The following is an 18,250-nucleotide window of genomic DNA, read 5'->3' as shown; positions in this document are numbered from 1 at the left end:
ATTCCTCTGTGAGGATCAGAACAAACAAGCATTTATAGATTGTGACAAGCTATCACAGATGGTGTTTGTCTGGTTTTCACAATAGCAGAGATGAAGGCGCACATAGACGGATAGATGTAGGACGATGTGACATGAGTTTATATACTATAAAGTGTTGGATTTTGCTGGATCTCTTGCAGGTGTTCAGTCGGTGGGGGCTTAAGACTTTTTGAAGACCTGTTTACTCACAATCCCAGCGGCTCTCAGTTCCTGCAAACAAAGAAAATATTTAAAGGCATAGTTCTCAACTCTAGGGTAGACCATATATCCTTTTTGTCCCGGACACATCCTGGCCAGGATTTCTAAATCGGGTTTTGGCTTGGTTTTCCTACTGATGTTCTCTCTACAGGCCTTATACATTATATGTGCGAGTATTTGCGTTGCTTTGACTGTTCTCTGAACAGTAGATCCACCTTCTCACAAACCATGATTGGTCAATTACGTACAATGCCTTCACGCTATTGCTCAAACTCATTAACTTAAGCAAGTATGAAAACAATAGGGAAAACCAAAATCCAAACATTTTAATAATCTAATGAACCTTTTTCCACTTTTTCTACAATGGAAAGTCCCATGGATGTGAAATCTTTTTTATGGAATCATCAGTGCTAATAAAGAACATTTCTTTTTAAGAGTAGGTTTTGTCGGCGCTGATAGCCTTGTGGGCATCCCGAGTTTGAATCCCGGCTCGAGGACCTTTCCCGATCCCACCCCCCTCATCTCTCGCTCCGACTTCACTTCCTGTCACTTCTACACTGTCCTATACTAATAAAGTGAAAAAAAGCCAAAAATAAATCTTTGAAAAAAAAAAGTAGGTTTAATTTCAGCTATAATTAACATGGAAATGTTCCCTAACAGTGGTCTTTTTCAACACAGCACTAGAATGTATATAACTTTCAACCAGCTGGTGTCAGCAATGTCCAGTTCTTTGGTAATGCTACGGCAATGCAGTCAGTTTATTATGCATGATCAAACACGCAGCTAAAGCCTAACATCTGTTGTTATTACCTCCATCCATCATATTCCAGTCAACTTCATTTAAAAATCCTATCATATCATAATGATGGTGTTTGACGCCCATTAGAATTATTTAAACCAAGGGGCCAAATATGGAAAATGAACGGTTGCACCGATTTTACTAGACGGTGCTCTATAGTTATCAACACACTGCCAATTATGTGCCTTTCGTTCTCTTGTTAAGTGGATGTAGGGGTGCTGCTTAGTTCACTTCTTAATATTCATGTAATACTTAAGAACCACTGAAGCATATCTCAGCAATAATGAAAAGTGAACATGCCAACCTGGATTCTCTAAAGTATATACAAAAACAGCAGCAATATTTAATTTACATTCTTGCTGGTATGCCTTTATTAAACTAGTGTGTTCAAACAAACACATTTAGATGCATATGAACAGCAGAACGCAATGCATTTCTCTTTATTTGACTGATTTATGTATTCTTTTGTGTGCACAGTCACAGAGGCATGATGGGAAGGAAAGCAAAACCCTGCCATGCTCAGAACCCAAGAGACTGACAGGCTCTTCAATCAGAGCAACAGCAGCTGGGCGGCACTCAGACTCGTCACATCATTTTTCCTTCCACACATCCTCTCTGGAGTCTAATTACTTTTATGTACACAGAAGCTCCCAATCTGAGGAATCTTCTTCTTGCGTCCAAGACAATATCCTGACGCACCTGTTGTTTGATGGTTCACTTACAGGGCAGCTTATCCCGGTGTTCTCTACCACTAATGTAAATAACATCTAAATGACAAACACTGCACCTACGAAGGAAAGTCGCTTGAGATATTCCTCTGTGAGGATCAGAACAAACAAGCATTTATAGATTGTGACAAGCTATCACAGATGGTGTTTGTCTGGTTTTCACAATAGCAGAGATGAAGGCGCACATAGACGGATAGATGTAGGACGATGTGACATGAGTTTATATACTATAAAGTGTTGGATTTTGCTGGATCTCTTGCAGGTGTTCAGTCGGTGGGGGCTTAAGACTTTTTGAAGACCTGTTTACTCACAATCCCAGCGGCTCTCAGTTCCTGCAAACAAAGAAAATATTTAAAGGCATAGTTCTCAACTCTAGGGTAGACCATATATCCTTTTTGTCCCGGACACATCCTGGCCAGGATTTCTAAATCGGGTTTTGGCTTGGTTTTCCTACTGATGTTCTCTCTACAGGCCTTATACATTATATGTGCGAGTATTTGCGTTGCTTTGACTGTTCTCTGAACAGTAGATCCACCTTCTCACAAACCATGATTGGTCAATTACGTACAATGCCTTCACGCTATTGCTCAAACTCATTAACTTAAGCAAGTATGAAAACAATAGGGAAAACCAAAATCCAAACATTTTAATAATCTAATGAACCTTTTTCCACTTTTTCTACAATGGAAAGTCCCATGGATGTGAAATCTTTTTTATGGAATCATCAGTGCTAATAAAGAACATTTCTTTTTAAGAGTAGGTTTTGTCGGCGCTGATAGCCTTGTGGGCATCCCGAGTTTGAATCCCGGCTCGAGGACCTTTCCCGATCCCACCCCCCTCATCTCTCGCTCCGACTTCACTTCCTGTCACTTCTACACTGTCCTATACTAATAAAGTGAAAAAAAGCCAAAAATAAATCTTTGAAAAAAAAAAGTAGGTTTAATTTCAGCTATAATTAACATGGAAATGTTCCCTAACAGTGGTCTTTTTCAACACAGCACTAGAATGTATATAACTTTCAACCAGCTGGTGTCAGCAATGTCCAGTTCTTTGGTAATGCTACGGCAATGCAGTCAGTTTATTATGCATGATCAAACACGCAGCTAAAGCCTAACATCTGTTGTTATTACCTCCATCCATCATATTCCAGTCAACTTCATTTAAAAATCCTATCATATCATAATGATGGTGTTTGACGCCCATTAGAATTATTTAAACCAAGTTCAAATGTATTAAAGCAATCAATCTGTCAGCGTTGTGCTTTTTCAGGTGCATCATCACAGGGCTGAAAGTTTTGAGATTTGAGAATAGCTCTTCCCCCACCATCTGCAGCGTACCTCCTAGCCGAAACAATTTCTGACATGCCGTATTGTATATGCTTTAGGCTATTTCTGATACTGTATATATCAGCTCTATGCGAAACAATCATACCTGGGAGGGAATACCATCAAGGACATTACAAATGAAATGCATGAGACGTGGCCTACCAAGTGAAGCTCATCTTCCTCAATCCAGTGGGTCCAGCCCCTCCCCTCGATCTCTCCTTTCTGCACACATACCAGTTTATCTCCATCCCAGGTGATGATGGTCTATAATGCATGACAGAGATTTATTTTTAACATATACTGTATACATCAAAAATAGAGTTAAATAAGGATTGTAAAGACACGGAAGCAGGACAGATTTTGCAAGAGCAGTGGGAAGAGAAGAGCACTTCTATATTATACGGACACAAAAAGAAAATTAAATCTGACCCGCAATAAATGTGTTTGCACTGCAATTATATGCTGCACAAAGAGAAGCATGTTGGAAAGGCCTCTTCTTCTGCCAGATTTCAGTGGAAGAAATTAAAAAAACACAATGCTGGGTGCTGTTAGGACTGAATGGGGTGAGTGATTTTTGTTCAGGGCAAACCGGGTCACAACATCTTTAGTGAATGCTGCGTTTCAAGTGTTTTTATTTACTGCAGCTCAAGAGAATTTGAGTTATATCAGAAAGTGAACTTAAACAATGGCCAGTTTTTAGAGAGGAGACACGTCTAGTGCATCATAACTATCACTTTGTTTATTTTCTGCTGGACCAGGTGTTATGGTTAACTAAAACTACATTAATAAAGCTTAAATAAAATAAAATATAAGTATTAGATGAAAATGTAAGCTAAATTAAATTTTTGAAATGTTGCCTTGGCAAATAACCAAAATAAAACTAAAACTGAAATAAAAGTAAATTAAATGTCTATTTAGAAATATATATATAAAATAATAATAAAATAATAATAAAAATGACAAAAGCACATAAAAGAATTCCTAAAAATGAAACAAAAAATAAAAATATAAAAACTGATAAAAAAAAAACTCAGTATAAATAATATAAAATAACAGTATAAATAATACTAAAATAAATAAAAGTGTATGAGTGCTGGACTATAAGCAACCTTTCCAATATGTCCTACAGTGGTGTACAATTGTCACATTTGGCCATTTTACAGTGTATCTGAAATATTATTTAAAGAATAAAATTCTATTGCAGAATATTGCCATTACTCACCTCACACCCATACTTTGGATTAGAATACATAACATCCAATTGGGTAGTCACATACAATCTAGTCCCAAAAGTTAACATATTGCAACACATCTGAAGCTCCAACTGTATCTAAAAAATGTGCATATATAATCAGAATCTCTATCTCTGCAATCATCTCAACACAGGCCTCTGATATACCAAGTTTCTCCAAATGACAGGAAAAGCCAGACGAAAATGAAAGGAGAGAGAGTAAAGCTTCTTATTAGATTAAAGAGCCAATTATTGCTCTCATTTCACACTTTCCTCTTTTCTCATTAACATTAGTTGAGATTGTGAACTGTAAATGACACGCACAGTTAGTGATTTTCAAGGGCAATGAAATTATACAAATGGCAACCCTATAAGAGAACTATTACGGAAATCCCATGACTTAGACTGATCCTGGAATGTTATAAACTTTTTGTGAAAATAAGTATAATAAACCATGAAAGCCTATTTATTTAAACTTGCTTCTTATCAAAGGTTAGAAAAATCTCAAAATTCTCAATAAATCTTTAGAAAACATCTAGTGTCCTTGCAACGCATAAGCATTGAGGGAGAATCAAACACATAATCCTGCAAGTTCATATACTAAGCCAAAAAGCACAGTTTAATAAATAGTATTACAGCTTTTTTGAGTAGTACTTTAGAATAAAACAATATATAAAACTATGCTTTTAAGCTCTCAAGCCTCAAAGTGGTTGCATTGAAAGTTTGCTCACCATACATTTCCTGTCATCCACTCCACTCAGGTCCTCCTCAAACTCCTGACCCACCACAAAGTCCATGTTGTAGTTCCTGAAAGTGCTGAGAGTCTTTATGATGAAGTGATCTCCATCCTGAGTGATGTCTTTATCAGGCTTCAGCAGGGTGGCAATCTTTCTAATAGCTACATTTACATCTTGAAAAGAAAATTATAGCCTCATGTGAAAATGTGAATTTAAAACAGTACTCCAGCAATACCACAGTACAGTGATGGTTACAGGTGGAAATAACATGGTACTTCATCAACACTATGATGAGACATGCAGCAGGGTTACATGGTAATCGGGATACCAAAGGTACATTTCCAGACTGATGCTGCTTATTATATACACCAACATCTTGTATAAAAAAAGGACAAAAATAATAAGTAGGAAACCACCATGTATGATAAATACGAAAATACTACAAATCTGCCACGATTAAGGAGTCTTCGATAATGTCTGTATATGTGAATACAAAACCTACTAAAGTAATTATTTCTGAAATTGCTCTTATAATCTAATGTGTATATATTTATAGGGCTTTACAAGCATCTAGTGGTTACACATTGTTTTACATATTATATTTCTCCCAGCAGATGGCATCTTTCTGCCACGCATTGTATTTTCATTACATTGGCTCAATTTTTGATTTATAATTCAGAGGTCAATTTTGTCGAGTACCCCCTCAAAATAGAAAATTGTCAAGAATAAATATTAAAACATAGGATAAAACATTGAAATATGGTACATTTATTTCATAAAAAAAAAAAAAAAAAAGAATATTACACATTGTTCTCGGTCTGTTTTGACCTCTGTTTGACTCCTAAGTGAAGAATACCAGAGGATTTATAATTTTAATGGTGTAAATGAGCCACAAAACTCACCCAGAGCTTTCAGGTACTCTTCAAATTTCTCGTTGGAGATCATTTTCCAGTAGCCGTTGTAATCAGCAGTCATTTTGAGATACTCCTCTGATGAGTTTGTTCAAGAAAGATCCGACATCGCAGTTCCCCTGCGAACAAATGCTTTTCATCTGAAAGAAACCCTCATTCAACACGGGCACCATAATCTGATTACTTGTGAACGTATTTTTTCTTCTCTGTTATGGAAACCGTTTCTCCGCCTCTAGTGTTTGGACATGTGGACAAAAGATCTTTATACTAGAGGTACCGCAGTCTATGGTTTGGACCCATCAACGCAAACTTTTTTCTTTTTTTTGTACAATTATGTACATATTAATACAAACATATACATCTCACAACAGTAATAGAACATTTTTTGAAAAAGGGTATACAGAGAGAGAGAGAGAGAGGGAGAGAGAGAGAAAACAAGTGCATGTACATAGGTAAAAAAATAAAAAACTAAATTAGATCTATGCCAGGGATGAAAACATGAAAACATTTTATTAACCAAATTAAAGTGACATAGAGCTTCACAGGTATTTTTAGCTTTTCTGTTTCTAATATTGTGCAAAGTAGTACCATATTGTTTAATTTCTTTTATAAAAATGTTCACAATTTGGCTTAGCTTTAGCCCATTTCTTTACATGAATATGGTATTTTCCAAGTAAAATAATTAGTTGTGTAAGAAAAGAAATTGTACTTTTAGAATCAATGGTATCTTGTACAAAAACAAATATGACATCATACATTTCTATTTGTATTAATGTTCCACACATCCCCATCATGGCAAACTTGGATGAGATATCACACCATGTAATTACGTCACTTAAACTCTTGAGCGATGTAGGGAATAGACCGGGGCTAGTTGTCACAAGAGCTGCATCAGCTATAATGTTTTGATAGGCAAGTTCTCAAATGTGTTTTAAATGTTTTACATATAAAGTAATCTATTATTCAATATTAATCATGAATATGTATTAATAATGCAGTGTTTCTAGGTTACATGTTTGCGGTTTCATAATAGTTATACCGTTTAAATTTAACTGAAAAGATTATAATGTTTAATGGTAGGTCCCATTGTGACAACTTACCCCATATAATGTAGCAACATGCTACCGATAACAAAAAATACTCTTACACATAATGCAGATTTCTTTAATATAAAGTAGCAAATAAAAACTATTTCAATTCTCTTCTTAGATTAACTCACATAAAATACATAATTTTGAAGTCTATTTGTTCTTTAAATAAAAGAAAAGTAGGTTTGTGCTTGATATAAGATCAAATTGCATTGTCACTCCTTTCATCTGTCAGTTAAAGTGTCTGATGCTTTGAATTGGCACACACGGCCCTTCTGTGCAAAGCAGCAGCCATCTAGAAGAGTGGGACTAGTTGTGTTGAATTAATTCATCTGGCTTTTCTTTCAAGACAGCATGAATAAAGGCTTTCTTTAAAACCCAAACTCCACACACAAAGACTGTCAGCAGGAGGGCTTCAACACTGCAAAAAACACCCTTAAAGCAACTAGCCGGTTTGAGCCAAAACTCACAGTCAGTGGTACAAGGAAAAGGAAACGATTCAGATAGACATCGCCTCAAATCTCCCACATTCTTCTATTTTATTTTGTCTGAAACTCTTTTTTCCCCCCACCGACAAAGCTTGATGAAACATCTTTAGGGATCTGACAACATGAATGACGCTTTCTGTGCAAATGGAAATGGAAGAAGCAATGTTTGCTCTCCAAAGTGTAAAGGCTCTGTTATTTATCTTCCTTGTGACATTCAGCAAAAGTCAACAAATCCCAGACCTGCCGAACATAGACCTACTGCTCTGCAGTGATCTGGCAAATCTAACTCCTGCAGAGACAGGATAAATTCCTAAATCCCTCTCCACACATTACACTAGGAAACCACGGTCATGGATAACGCTCACTTTACACAAGACAAAATATGCAACTCCTCTAAAGCTGCTTTCGCATCTTCAAAATGAAAAGTGAGAGAAAAATGTAATCTTTTGAAACATATTTTGCTATTACTTGTGACTAAGACCACTGGAGGCTATTTCTTATACATCAGTCTTGTATTGTTTGCTTGGTAAGAGGTCGTAGTTTAACGTCTTTGTTCTTCATCTCACTGTCTTGTGTATAAAGGTTGTGCTCTCTCATGTAATCAATGACCGAGTCTGGTAAGAGATATTTAACACTCCTCTCCGCAGTTTCATAATAGTTATACCGTTTAAATTTAACTGAAAAGATTATAATGTTTAATGGTAGGTCCCATTGTGACAACTTACCCCATATAATGTAGCAACATGCTACCGATAACAAAAAATACTCTTACACATAATGCAGATTTCTTTAATATAAAGTAGCAAATAAAAACTATTTCAATTCTCTTCTTAGATTAACTCACATAAAATACATAATTTTGAAGTCTATTTGTTCTTTAAATAAAAGAAAAGTAGGTTTGTGCTTGATATAAGATCAAATTGCATTGTCACTCCTTTCATCTGTCAGTTAAAGTGTCTGATGCTTTGAATTGGCACACACGGCCCTTCTGTGCAAAGCAGCAGCCATCTAGAAGAGTGGGACTAGTTGTGTTGAATTAATTCATCTGGCTTTTCTTTCAAGACAGCATGAATAAAGGCTTTCTTTAAAACCCAAACTCCACACACAAAGACTGTCAGCAGGAGGGCTTCAACACTGCAAAAAACACCCTTAAAGCAACTAGCCGGTTTGAGCCAAAACTCACAGTCAGTGGTACAAGGAAAAGGAAACGATTCAGATAGACATCGCCTCAAATCTCCCACATTCTTCTATTTTATTTTGTCTGAAACTCTTTTTTCCCCCCACCGACAAAGCTTGATGAAACATCTTTAGGGATCTGACAACATGAATGACGCTTTCTGTGCAAATGGAAATGGAAGAAGCAATGTTTGCTCTCCAAAGTGTAAAGGCTCTGTTATTTATCTTCCTTGTGACATTCAGCAAAAGTCAACAAATCCCAGACCTGCCGAACATAGACCTACTGCTCTGCAGTGATCTGGCAAATCTAACTCCTGCAGAGACAGGATAAATTCCTAAATCCCTCTCCACACATTACACTAGGAAACCACGGTCATGGATAACGCTCACTTTACACAAGACAAAATATGCAACTCCTCTAAAGCTGCTTTCGCATCTTCAAAATGAAAAGTGAGAGAAAAATGTAATCTTTTGAAACATATTTTGCTATTACTTGTGACTAAGACCACTGGAGGCTATGTATTGTTATCAGTCTTTGTTTGCTTGGTAAGAGGTCGTAGTTTAACGTCTTTGTTCTTCATCTCACTGTCTTGTGTATAAAGGTTGTGCTCTCTCATGTAATCAATGACCGAGTCTGGTAAGAGATATTTAACACTCTGGCCTCTCCGCAGGGCTCGTCGGACCTCTGTAGCACTGATCTCATTTTGGACCCACTCCCGAACCAGAAAGATGCTCCGCCTGTGCCTGGACAACAAGTCGGACTCATGTATAGCCCGGTCTGGCTGCAGGCTACCTCGGCTCACGCAGACCAGTCCAAAGCGGCCCACCACCTCCTCTACGTGATCATCCTTCCACAGACCAGGCACCTTAAACGTGTCCATGAAATCTGCTCCACAAAGCAGCTTCAGCTGAGGAACCTCTGTAGGGGAGAAAGTGATCACATTAATGATTGTACTGTATTTTTTATCTAAATGAATTAAACAGTTACCTGAAAATTTAAATTTGCTTAAAAGTTACTCAAGATGTAAATTAGTTTGTTTCTTTATCAGAACAGATTTGGAGAAACCATTATGTCACTTGCTCACCAATGGATCCTCTATAGTGAATGGGTGCCGCCAGAATGAGAGTTCAAAGAGCTGATAAAAACATCACAAAAATCCACACGACTCACAACTTTAAACCATTGTTTCTGTCTATAATCCATAATAACACTTCCTCCGGTGAAAAAGTTGTCATGCACATCCAAATCCACCAAAAAATATTTGTTTAGAACTGTTTTCACTTGTAAACTATGCGTGATCTGTGCATATTTTCCCCCTGATTCAGACAAGACTTTTTCATTGGAGAAAGCAATATTATAAATAGAGGACTCGTATTTTAGCAGAATGCAATGTTTTTTAATTAAAATTGTCTTGAAGGATTTGTGTATTATAAACAAGCAGCTTTTCATTTCACAAGGTGTTGATAGACTTGAGTCGTGTGGATTATTGTGATGTTTTTATCAGCTGTTTGGACTCTTATTCTGACGGAACCCATTCACTACAGTGGGTCCATTGGTGAGCAACTGATGTAATGTTAAGTTTTTTCATATCTGTTCCGATGAAGAAACAAACTTCTACATCTTGGATGCCTGAGGGTGAGTACATTTTTATTTCTAAGTGAACTATTCTTTTAAAGGTGATGCAAGTAATGTTAGCTGTTTTGGAACTATTCAACTGTTGTAATTAAAGATGGAGCAGGAGAGCAGCGGCATGTCATCATAATACTGTCAAAGTTGTCCAAATAAACGGCAGAAAACTGACAACTGCTTATCAAGCTGAATATGGTGCTTAACATGAATGATGGCAGTGTAAAGAGCCTAGAGCTGTCACAGAGACTGATATTATAATTTAGACGACTGAAATCAGTGATACCTAATAAGAGAGATTTTCTGAGTGCCAGATTTTCTGAGAACCAAGTGCTTCTGAACAACAGCAATGTGATTTGTCATCATTTATTTGCCCTCATGTCTTTCAAGACGTATTATTATTTTTACATCCATGAAGCACAAAAGGAGAAATTTTACAGGATGCCCACATTGTTATTGTTAACTAAAACTATTAAAACTACTTTTTGGTATTTGAAAATAAAGCTAAAATAAAATAAAATAAAATAGAATATGAATATTAGTTGAAAAACTTAAACTTGAACAGCAATGAATAAGTTTATGTTAAGTTTAAGTACTAAAATTACTATAACTAAAACTAAATAAAAATTAAAGTTATATAGAATAAAAATACAAAAACAAGAAAAAAGATTAAAATTACTAAATTACTAAACATTTAAAATTAAAATGAAAACTGAAAATATAAAAATAAAATTCAAAATATTAATAAATACTAGTCAATACAGATTGGTTCAGAGCAGCTTCCGTCACACCCCTGGACTGTTTGTTGTGTTTTCTTTCCCCATGTGCTTAGTGTGACCTAGTAAATATAAAATATAAAATTCAAATTCAAAATATTAATAAATATTAGTCAATAGTCAATACAGATTGGTTCAGAGCAGCTTCCTTCCGTCCCACCCCTGGACTGTTTGTTGTGTTTTCTTTCCCCATGTGCTCTGTGTGACCTAGGCTGTGTCCGAAATCGCCCCCTATACCCTTAAATAGGGCACTATTTGAGGGAACAGCCATTTTTAGTGGTGTCCGAAACGATTGTGGACGTTCTCGAGTGCACTCATTCAATCCCACAATGCACTGCAAAAATGAGTGTACAACTGGTGCACGCTCAACGGCTAGAGAATGCCCATAATGCACCGTGAGAGTCAGGCGGCGAATGAATTCCCGCATCTCGCCAGAAGATGGCGCCCGCAGCTGAATAATCAATCCGTTCATTTTTACAAAGCGCTCATCCATGGCGTACAGCATAATGTACAACACGGGTATAAATTCATTGTAAATTGATTATTAAATTGTTTGATTAGGGTTTATACATAATTTCCGTGACAGAGTTCAAGATAAATCCTTTAATCTTACTACTGGAGCTGCTAGTTTGCTAGTTTCAAATGATTAATAAACAGCAAGCACAAACTATGCAAAAGAGGCATTCCTTCCGGTGCACTCAGTGTCCGAATTCACTACTCGTTTTCATTCACTCCTTCTAGTGAACTGAATTAGTGACCTAATGTAGGGAATAGTGAATGAGGGTATAGGGGGCGATTTCGGACACAGCCCTATTTTCTGTCTTATGTTATTTGGTTCAGGTGTGTCTAGTTAATTATCTTCATTTGCCAACCTATTTAAGTTGTGTTCTGTTCACTGTTTTCTGTCCGGTCTACTACGTCCCTACGTGTGTCTCCTGCCTGTTCTGTCCTGGATTTACCCTTGTGTGGGTTTATTAAAGACTATTTGCATTCATCTTTTTCGTGCGTTTATCTCACCATAGCGTGACAGAAGACCGGACCTAGAAGTGAAAGTAATGCGGCGTCTTTCCCCGCGTTTTGTTTTTGTTTGGAAAGTTTTTCTTTTGTGTTATTATGGTCGACCCAGAGCCCAGCCTACCACCACCCTGCTTCGCGGAGCTACAGTATGAGCCCACCGCTGATGGAGAGCCAGAGCCCGCTGCGACTGATGAGCCATCGCCGAGGAGAGCGACAGAGCTGAGGATCTCCCCGGAGCCAGAGCCTCAATCAACGTCAGTCCAGGTGCGCGAGCTGACTGTTAGACACGCAACGGTGGAAAAGACAGTAGGGAGCGAGGGCACGGAGGATTGCCCTGCCCACCGCACCACCGCTAGGGGTGAGCTGAGGTTGCGCTCAGAGGATATGCCCTGTCTTCTCCCGCCATCATCATCTGTCTGTCCCGTCACGACCACGGAGTTTGTGATTTAATCTTCTGTCTGTCCTAATTCGACCACGGAGGTCGTATTTGAACTGTCTGTGTGCCTTGAACTGTCTGTCAGTCTGGAAATATTTGTCTGCCCTGAACTATCTGCCGGTACTATAACGACCACGGTGGTCGTTCCCCTGTCACTGGCGCTCACGGTGTTGGAAGTGGCCTTATGGTGCGTGTCTGTTGGCAGCACACACCGTGACAAATTCTCCTGAGCATTGCTGTGGCCTGGGTCCCACCTGGCGCCGCATGCTCCAAGTCCCTCTTGTCATCTCCTTGGCTCCTTCCTCCTTCTGATCCGCCCTGGCTCCTCCCTCCATCATCTCCACCCTGGACTCTGTTTGTCGTCCTCCTCCCGGGTGTCTGTCCTCCGCCTGAACCTCCTCCAGTATTTGTCTGCCTGCCAGCCCTTTGCCATTCCCTATCACCATCCCACATCCACTCCTTTGTCCTCCTCCGTCCCTCCATTTGTTGTTCCTCCGGCACGAGGTCGCGCCTTCGGGGAGGGGGGTGAACTGTCACACCCCTGGATTGTTGTGTTTTCTTTCCCCATGTGCTCTGTGTGACCTAGTTTCTGTCTCCCGTTCATTATGTCATTTGGTTCAGGTGTGTCTAGTTAATTATTTTTATTTGCCAACCTACTTAAGTTGTGTTCTGTTCACTGTTTTCTGTCCGGTCTACTACGTCCCTACGTGTGTCCCCTGCATGTTCTGTCCTGGATTTACCCTTGTGTGGATTTATTAAAGACTATTTGCATTCATCTTCATCTTCTTTGTGCGTTTACCTCACCGTAGCGTGACAGCTTCACAGCAACAAACAGCAAAATAACAAGCATTAATGTTGCAAAATTCATTCAAAAATGACTTCAATTTTAGCTGTAAAGCAGATCTTCAGAAGCCAATAATGTCATTATTCAGCTCAATTTAATTTTAATGGTGATTCAATTCGTAATATATAATAAGTATAAATAATACTAAAATAACACTGAATGTCCAGGCAGCTTTTTCTTAATATAAAGCCAGCCAGTAGGTTGTCAAGTTTCAAAAAGAATGAAAATAAAAGTTCCATTATACAGGAAATCATTTATATTCATTAAAATATATGTACATAAATTGGCCACAAATGACAGTGAAAATAGTAATAGTTTCACAATTTCAAATCAACAACTGTTTTAAAATAAAAAAAATTATAATATATTGCTCAATTTTTTTATTTCTTTAAAAAAAAAATTGATCCCAGTCTTTTGAACTATAATATATATTTCTGTAAAATAAATGCCCTATTGTTTTCTATTGTATAATGCAAATCTATTTATACAGTTTTTTTGTGGCATAGGTGTTCAAATACTGCTGCAGTGATAACAGTGGTGCTGTGCAGTTCCAAATTAGGATAACCTTCTGCATCCTACAAAACCTGGAACTCAGAAATAACCTGCAATACTGGAAACCGCACCGTGGAAATTGCATTCAACACAGATTTGGTGTCGGTTAATGGATTTGCATATTTCTTTCAGTGTATCAGTTGCGAATACAAACAAAAAAACAATGCTATCAATGAATTTCCCCATCTTTCAATATGTTGTGGTGGCTCATAGACAAAATGTTTTACACTCCTTGAACCTCTGCAAAAAATCTCAATTTTTCTTTCCTCAATGCTTCATTAGAAATCATTTCTTGGCTAGCAATGCAAGGGCTCGACCTCAGCAGTGCTATTTACAGGATATGAAAGAATCAATAGTATGCTTTTAACTCTAATTCTCTCACTATAGCATGTGTCTGAGAGCTGGCTTTTGTTTGAGCAGGCGTGAATTGCAGGGGGCAGGAAATGAACTAAAGCTCTTTATTTCTACTCCATGTGACTAAACATAGATCTAAAAAAATGTATGTGCACACTGCTTGGGCATGGGGAAATAGCACCCCCTTCATACTTATTCTAATAATGAATACATTATTGAAAAACACCGTAAAGCAAAAGCATTGTGAACATTCCAATACAAACACTACTATTTCCAGACAATCATAAATGGCTTAATTCAGTAAGCGCCAGATTTCTTTGAATCGGCTATAATGGGGTTTGCATGAAAGCAATTTAATAAAAAATAATCCCTGAGATAATTCAACATGAAATCTAAAATTAAAAGGATCTCTTTCTGTAAAAATGTCAATGATTTTCAACGTCTTTTAGGTTAATTCTGACTGATATGTTTATTAATCATTGTAACAGAAGGATGAATACGAGTTTCTTTATGTAATCTTCAGTCCAGGCCATAACTGTTTGTTGTTAGAAAGTCAAAAAGCTGTAAAAGTTACATTTTGGTTCACACTGTTCACAGATACTGAACATGAATTCCACAGCGTCGCTTCAGTTTTTAACATAAGTGCAAGGTAAGATTTAATTAGCTGAACATGTAATTTGACAAATTGAAACATAGGCTGAATCATTTGTGTGATTCATGTAATTTAAAATTTAATGTGAAGAGACAAGAAATGCTTTTCCTTTAGTGTTGTTGACATATTAGTCATACCAATTAGAGTGAAAGTGTCCATATTTTAAAATAAAAAGATTTGCAAATTTCAATAAAATTCATATTTCATAAATACTTCATTTCCTTAAATTTATTTGAATCCTTTAATTATTTAATTCCTTTAAATAAAAATACCATTTCTACTCTCCCCTTTAAAAAAAAATTGGACCCACCCCCAATGTTCAAAACATGATTATGGCCTTGCTTCAGTCAACTGCCAAACAAAAGAAATGACACATGAAAGAATAGAAATAGAACAAAGGGGAACAAGCATTGAATAAGGGAGTCCTCTGAAAGGTTTTGAGATAAGAGGGTATTTGTGTGCATGTGTTCTGTCATTCTTGGCACTTGTCTTGTTATAAAGTTGTCCTGGCTATTAATCTCAGCTTCATTAACAGTCCGAGCATGCTTGTCTTAAGCTCAGTCATCCTGTGGAGGGTATTAGGCTTCATTAGCATGCTCCTCTACAGCAACCCCAAATAAAAGCATGGTTGAAAAGAGGCCTAACAGCGCTTGTGCTGGCCAGAAAGAAGACAACAGCCTGTTTTAAATGCATCAGACTTATCTAAAGTGATTAGCAAAAACAGAAAAGGCTTTATTGGGCCAGAGAGGAGGTTTAGAGGAAACCGAATTGTAATGAGAAGTTCTTGTGCCAATTTATAAAGACATATTGAGAGGTGGGCGGGGCTTACCAGAGACTGTGGGCGGGTCCTTGCTGCTGTGGTACTGAGCAGCTATGCGGTCGTAGTGGTACCTGTGTTAAGTGAGTCAGGGAGAACCAAACACAGCAGATAGGCAATGGTGAGCATGAATGGCCATACTGTGTAGGTAATCAGCTTATGAATGTAGGAGAAGCTTTACATACACACTGAATTACACAAGCCTGATAGATGTGTATCTCAACTTCTCCAGTCTCTCACAAGAGGCTATTATAAGCTTTGTTGTTGCTTAAATGCAGATAGGAGTGTGAAACCTTTACATAGAGAATAATTGTTGAGTTAAAAGCGCTTTTTGTAACTATATATTGCCCCAAGTATGTGTGTTTAATGTATAAAGTGAATAGCAGAATAAGGTATAACAGCTTGTTGTGTACAATACAGTGTACAACTGACATTGGAATTAACCAATAGCAGAACCAATCAGGGATGTGCACCATTCAGAATTTGAATTGGATTTTAACTGAAGTAGCTAAAAAAAGATGTAGAATTGTTTTTGAATTCTAAAGTAATTTTAACAAGAAATGCAAAGTTTCTCAAGACAAACTTTGAATGTGGACTTCACTAGGCCTTGTTTAACAAAAGCCTTGATTTCTTGAATGTTTATAGGCCTGACAGACAGACAGAACGATAGAACGATAAATAGAATGATAGAACCATAGATAGATAGATAGATAGATAGATAGACAGACAGAGACAGACAGACAGATAGATGCAATGCTGGTACAATTTGGCCAAAAGGACTCTTATAAGGCACCTAACCAATAAATGCACCTTGTTGCTACCTATGCTGAATAGATTTTGTAACAGAGCCTGTATGTATGAAGCATAGCACTACTGCATGTCCTTTAAAAATAGCAAAAACTCAACCTGGCAATTCATCACATAGGTCAACTTCAAGGGCATATAATCAATTGCATGATTTCGTCCAATTCTGCCAGGAAGTAAATTACGAACCTAGAAAGACAAAGCCCTGGCACGGGCCCCTGACGCAAGAGCAGCCATCCTCCTCCCTGGCATCGGAGTATTAATTAGCCACCTAAGGACATAGCTAGCAGTTGGCATAAAACAAAATTTGAGTGCTCTGAGGGGTCCTTGAACAGTCTCTTGTTACTTTACTATCTCTTGAGGGATTCAAGAGGAGGAATGGCACGTCACGACGAAGAGAGGGGACAAGAATTTGGCACAGTTGCAAAACGAAAACCACTAGCAGCCAAATACTAAAGGATGTGGCAGAATCTCAGAAGAATGGAAACGGTGGCTGTTATGATGGATAGTAGCAGAGGCGTCATGCCCATTCAAAGTGAGGGGGCACGTGCCCCCTCAGATTTTTGAGCCAAGTGGATTTTGAATGCAGCTTCCAAAAGACAAAAAATAGCCGATTAATATTTTCTATATTTAATACAATCACACCGGCGTGATTAGAACGTTCAGTGCGTCATATCATAAGCTGCTAAACTCAAATCTGCGTTCGCTGGCTGGCGCTGAGCCAAAGACAGACGCGTTTTTACAGCACTGCGCATTAACCAATCACACACGATGCTGTTGAGCTTATGAATGCAATGACCAATCAGAGGTATTCAGATGAGTCATCGCTAAAATGCCAGTGTTTTCTTCATTCGCTCACTGTCTGAATACCTCTTTCTGGCGAATTATCTCGTCAAAAACAACAAAGTGCAAATGTGTGTACGAATCTGTAAGATATTAATTTCATACTGTAAACAGCTTCAGTGATTTTAATGGGAGTTTTTGAGAGTGCTTGAACTCTAGGTTGTCAGTGAAAATGTTCTTTGATAATGTAAATGTTCTTTGCTCTCTTTCTGTACAATGAAAGTGTTATGATTAGTAGCCTAACTTGCAATGTTTTTATTCACATTAACTTTCAATGTTAAATTCACATTAAATATAAACTCAGTCGTATTAAAAATATGTTATGGCATGACATCCATATCTGTTAATTAAGTAAACAGAAAGGTTTTTATGCATAGTTAATAGAATACATTATTAGGTTACTTTGACCATCGCCCACTATAGATCAACAAAATCTATATAGGTGAGAATCAAGATATTTCATGATATAGTTAATGCGTTTGGGAATGTTTCGAATAAAAAGGAAAAAAAAGCACTTTATTTGGCCTTCCGAAAGTAGATGCAATTAGGAATCATTGGTTAAGATTTATTTACAACAGAACAGCACATCCCAGATGTTCGAATTTGTGCAACGCATTTTATGGACGACAGTTTTTTGAACCTAGAAGAGTACAGATCTTCTAGGAGTGTCACAGTGTGAACACATATAAGATCAACCTAGAAGAGTACAGAACTTTACAGATCTTCTTTATGCACCAAGAGCCTTGCACCCGTCCTTCGGATGAGACGTTAAACCAAGGTCCTGACTCTCTGTGGTCATTAAAAATCC

At 37.6% G+C, this 18,250-nt stretch overlaps 2 protein-coding genes across 2 annotated transcripts in view; both read right to left on the bottom strand.

Moving 5' to 3' along the window:
* Nucleotides 1-1,507: 1,507 nt before the first annotated feature.
* On the bottom strand, nt 1,508-6,203 carry LOC107738119 (retinol-binding protein 1-like). The gene is made up of 4 exons (XM_016549808.1): nt 5,960-6,203; nt 5,052-5,230; nt 3,252-3,353; nt 1,508-2,096 (listed from the first exon to the last, which is right to left on the bottom strand). The coding sequence occupies exons 1-4, from the start codon at nt 6,030-6,032 to the stop codon at nt 2,046-2,048; spliced, it is 405 nt and encodes a 134-aa protein (XP_016405294.1). The 5' UTR covers nt 6,033-6,203; the 3' UTR covers nt 1,508-2,045.
* A 2,019-nt stretch (nt 6,204-8,222) lies between these two features.
* Nucleotides 8,223-18,250, bottom strand: part of nmnat3 (nicotinamide nucleotide adenylyltransferase 3) — a 16,037-nt gene continuing 6,009 nt past the window's right edge. The window contains exons 4-5 of the mRNA XM_016549806.1: nt 15,808-15,869; nt 8,223-9,639 (exon numbers count right to left, since the gene is read on the bottom strand). Of these exons, the coding sequence (XP_016405292.1) occupies nt 9,236-9,639; nt 15,808-15,869 (466 nt within the window). The 3' untranslated portion in view covers nt 8,223-9,235. The remainder of the gene's footprint in view (nt 9,640-15,807; nt 15,870-18,250) is intronic.

Source organism: Sinocyclocheilus rhinocerous, unplaced genomic scaffold (genome assembly GCF_001515625.1).
Source record: "Sinocyclocheilus rhinocerous isolate Xijiao unplaced genomic scaffold, SAMN03320098_v1.1 scaffold254, whole genome shotgun sequence".
Classification (NCBI taxonomy): Eukaryota; Metazoa; Chordata; class Actinopteri; order Cypriniformes; family Cyprinidae; genus Sinocyclocheilus; species Sinocyclocheilus rhinocerous.
The sequence above is the reverse complement of the archived record's forward strand: the minus strand, read 5'-3'. Positions and strand labels throughout refer to the sequence as shown.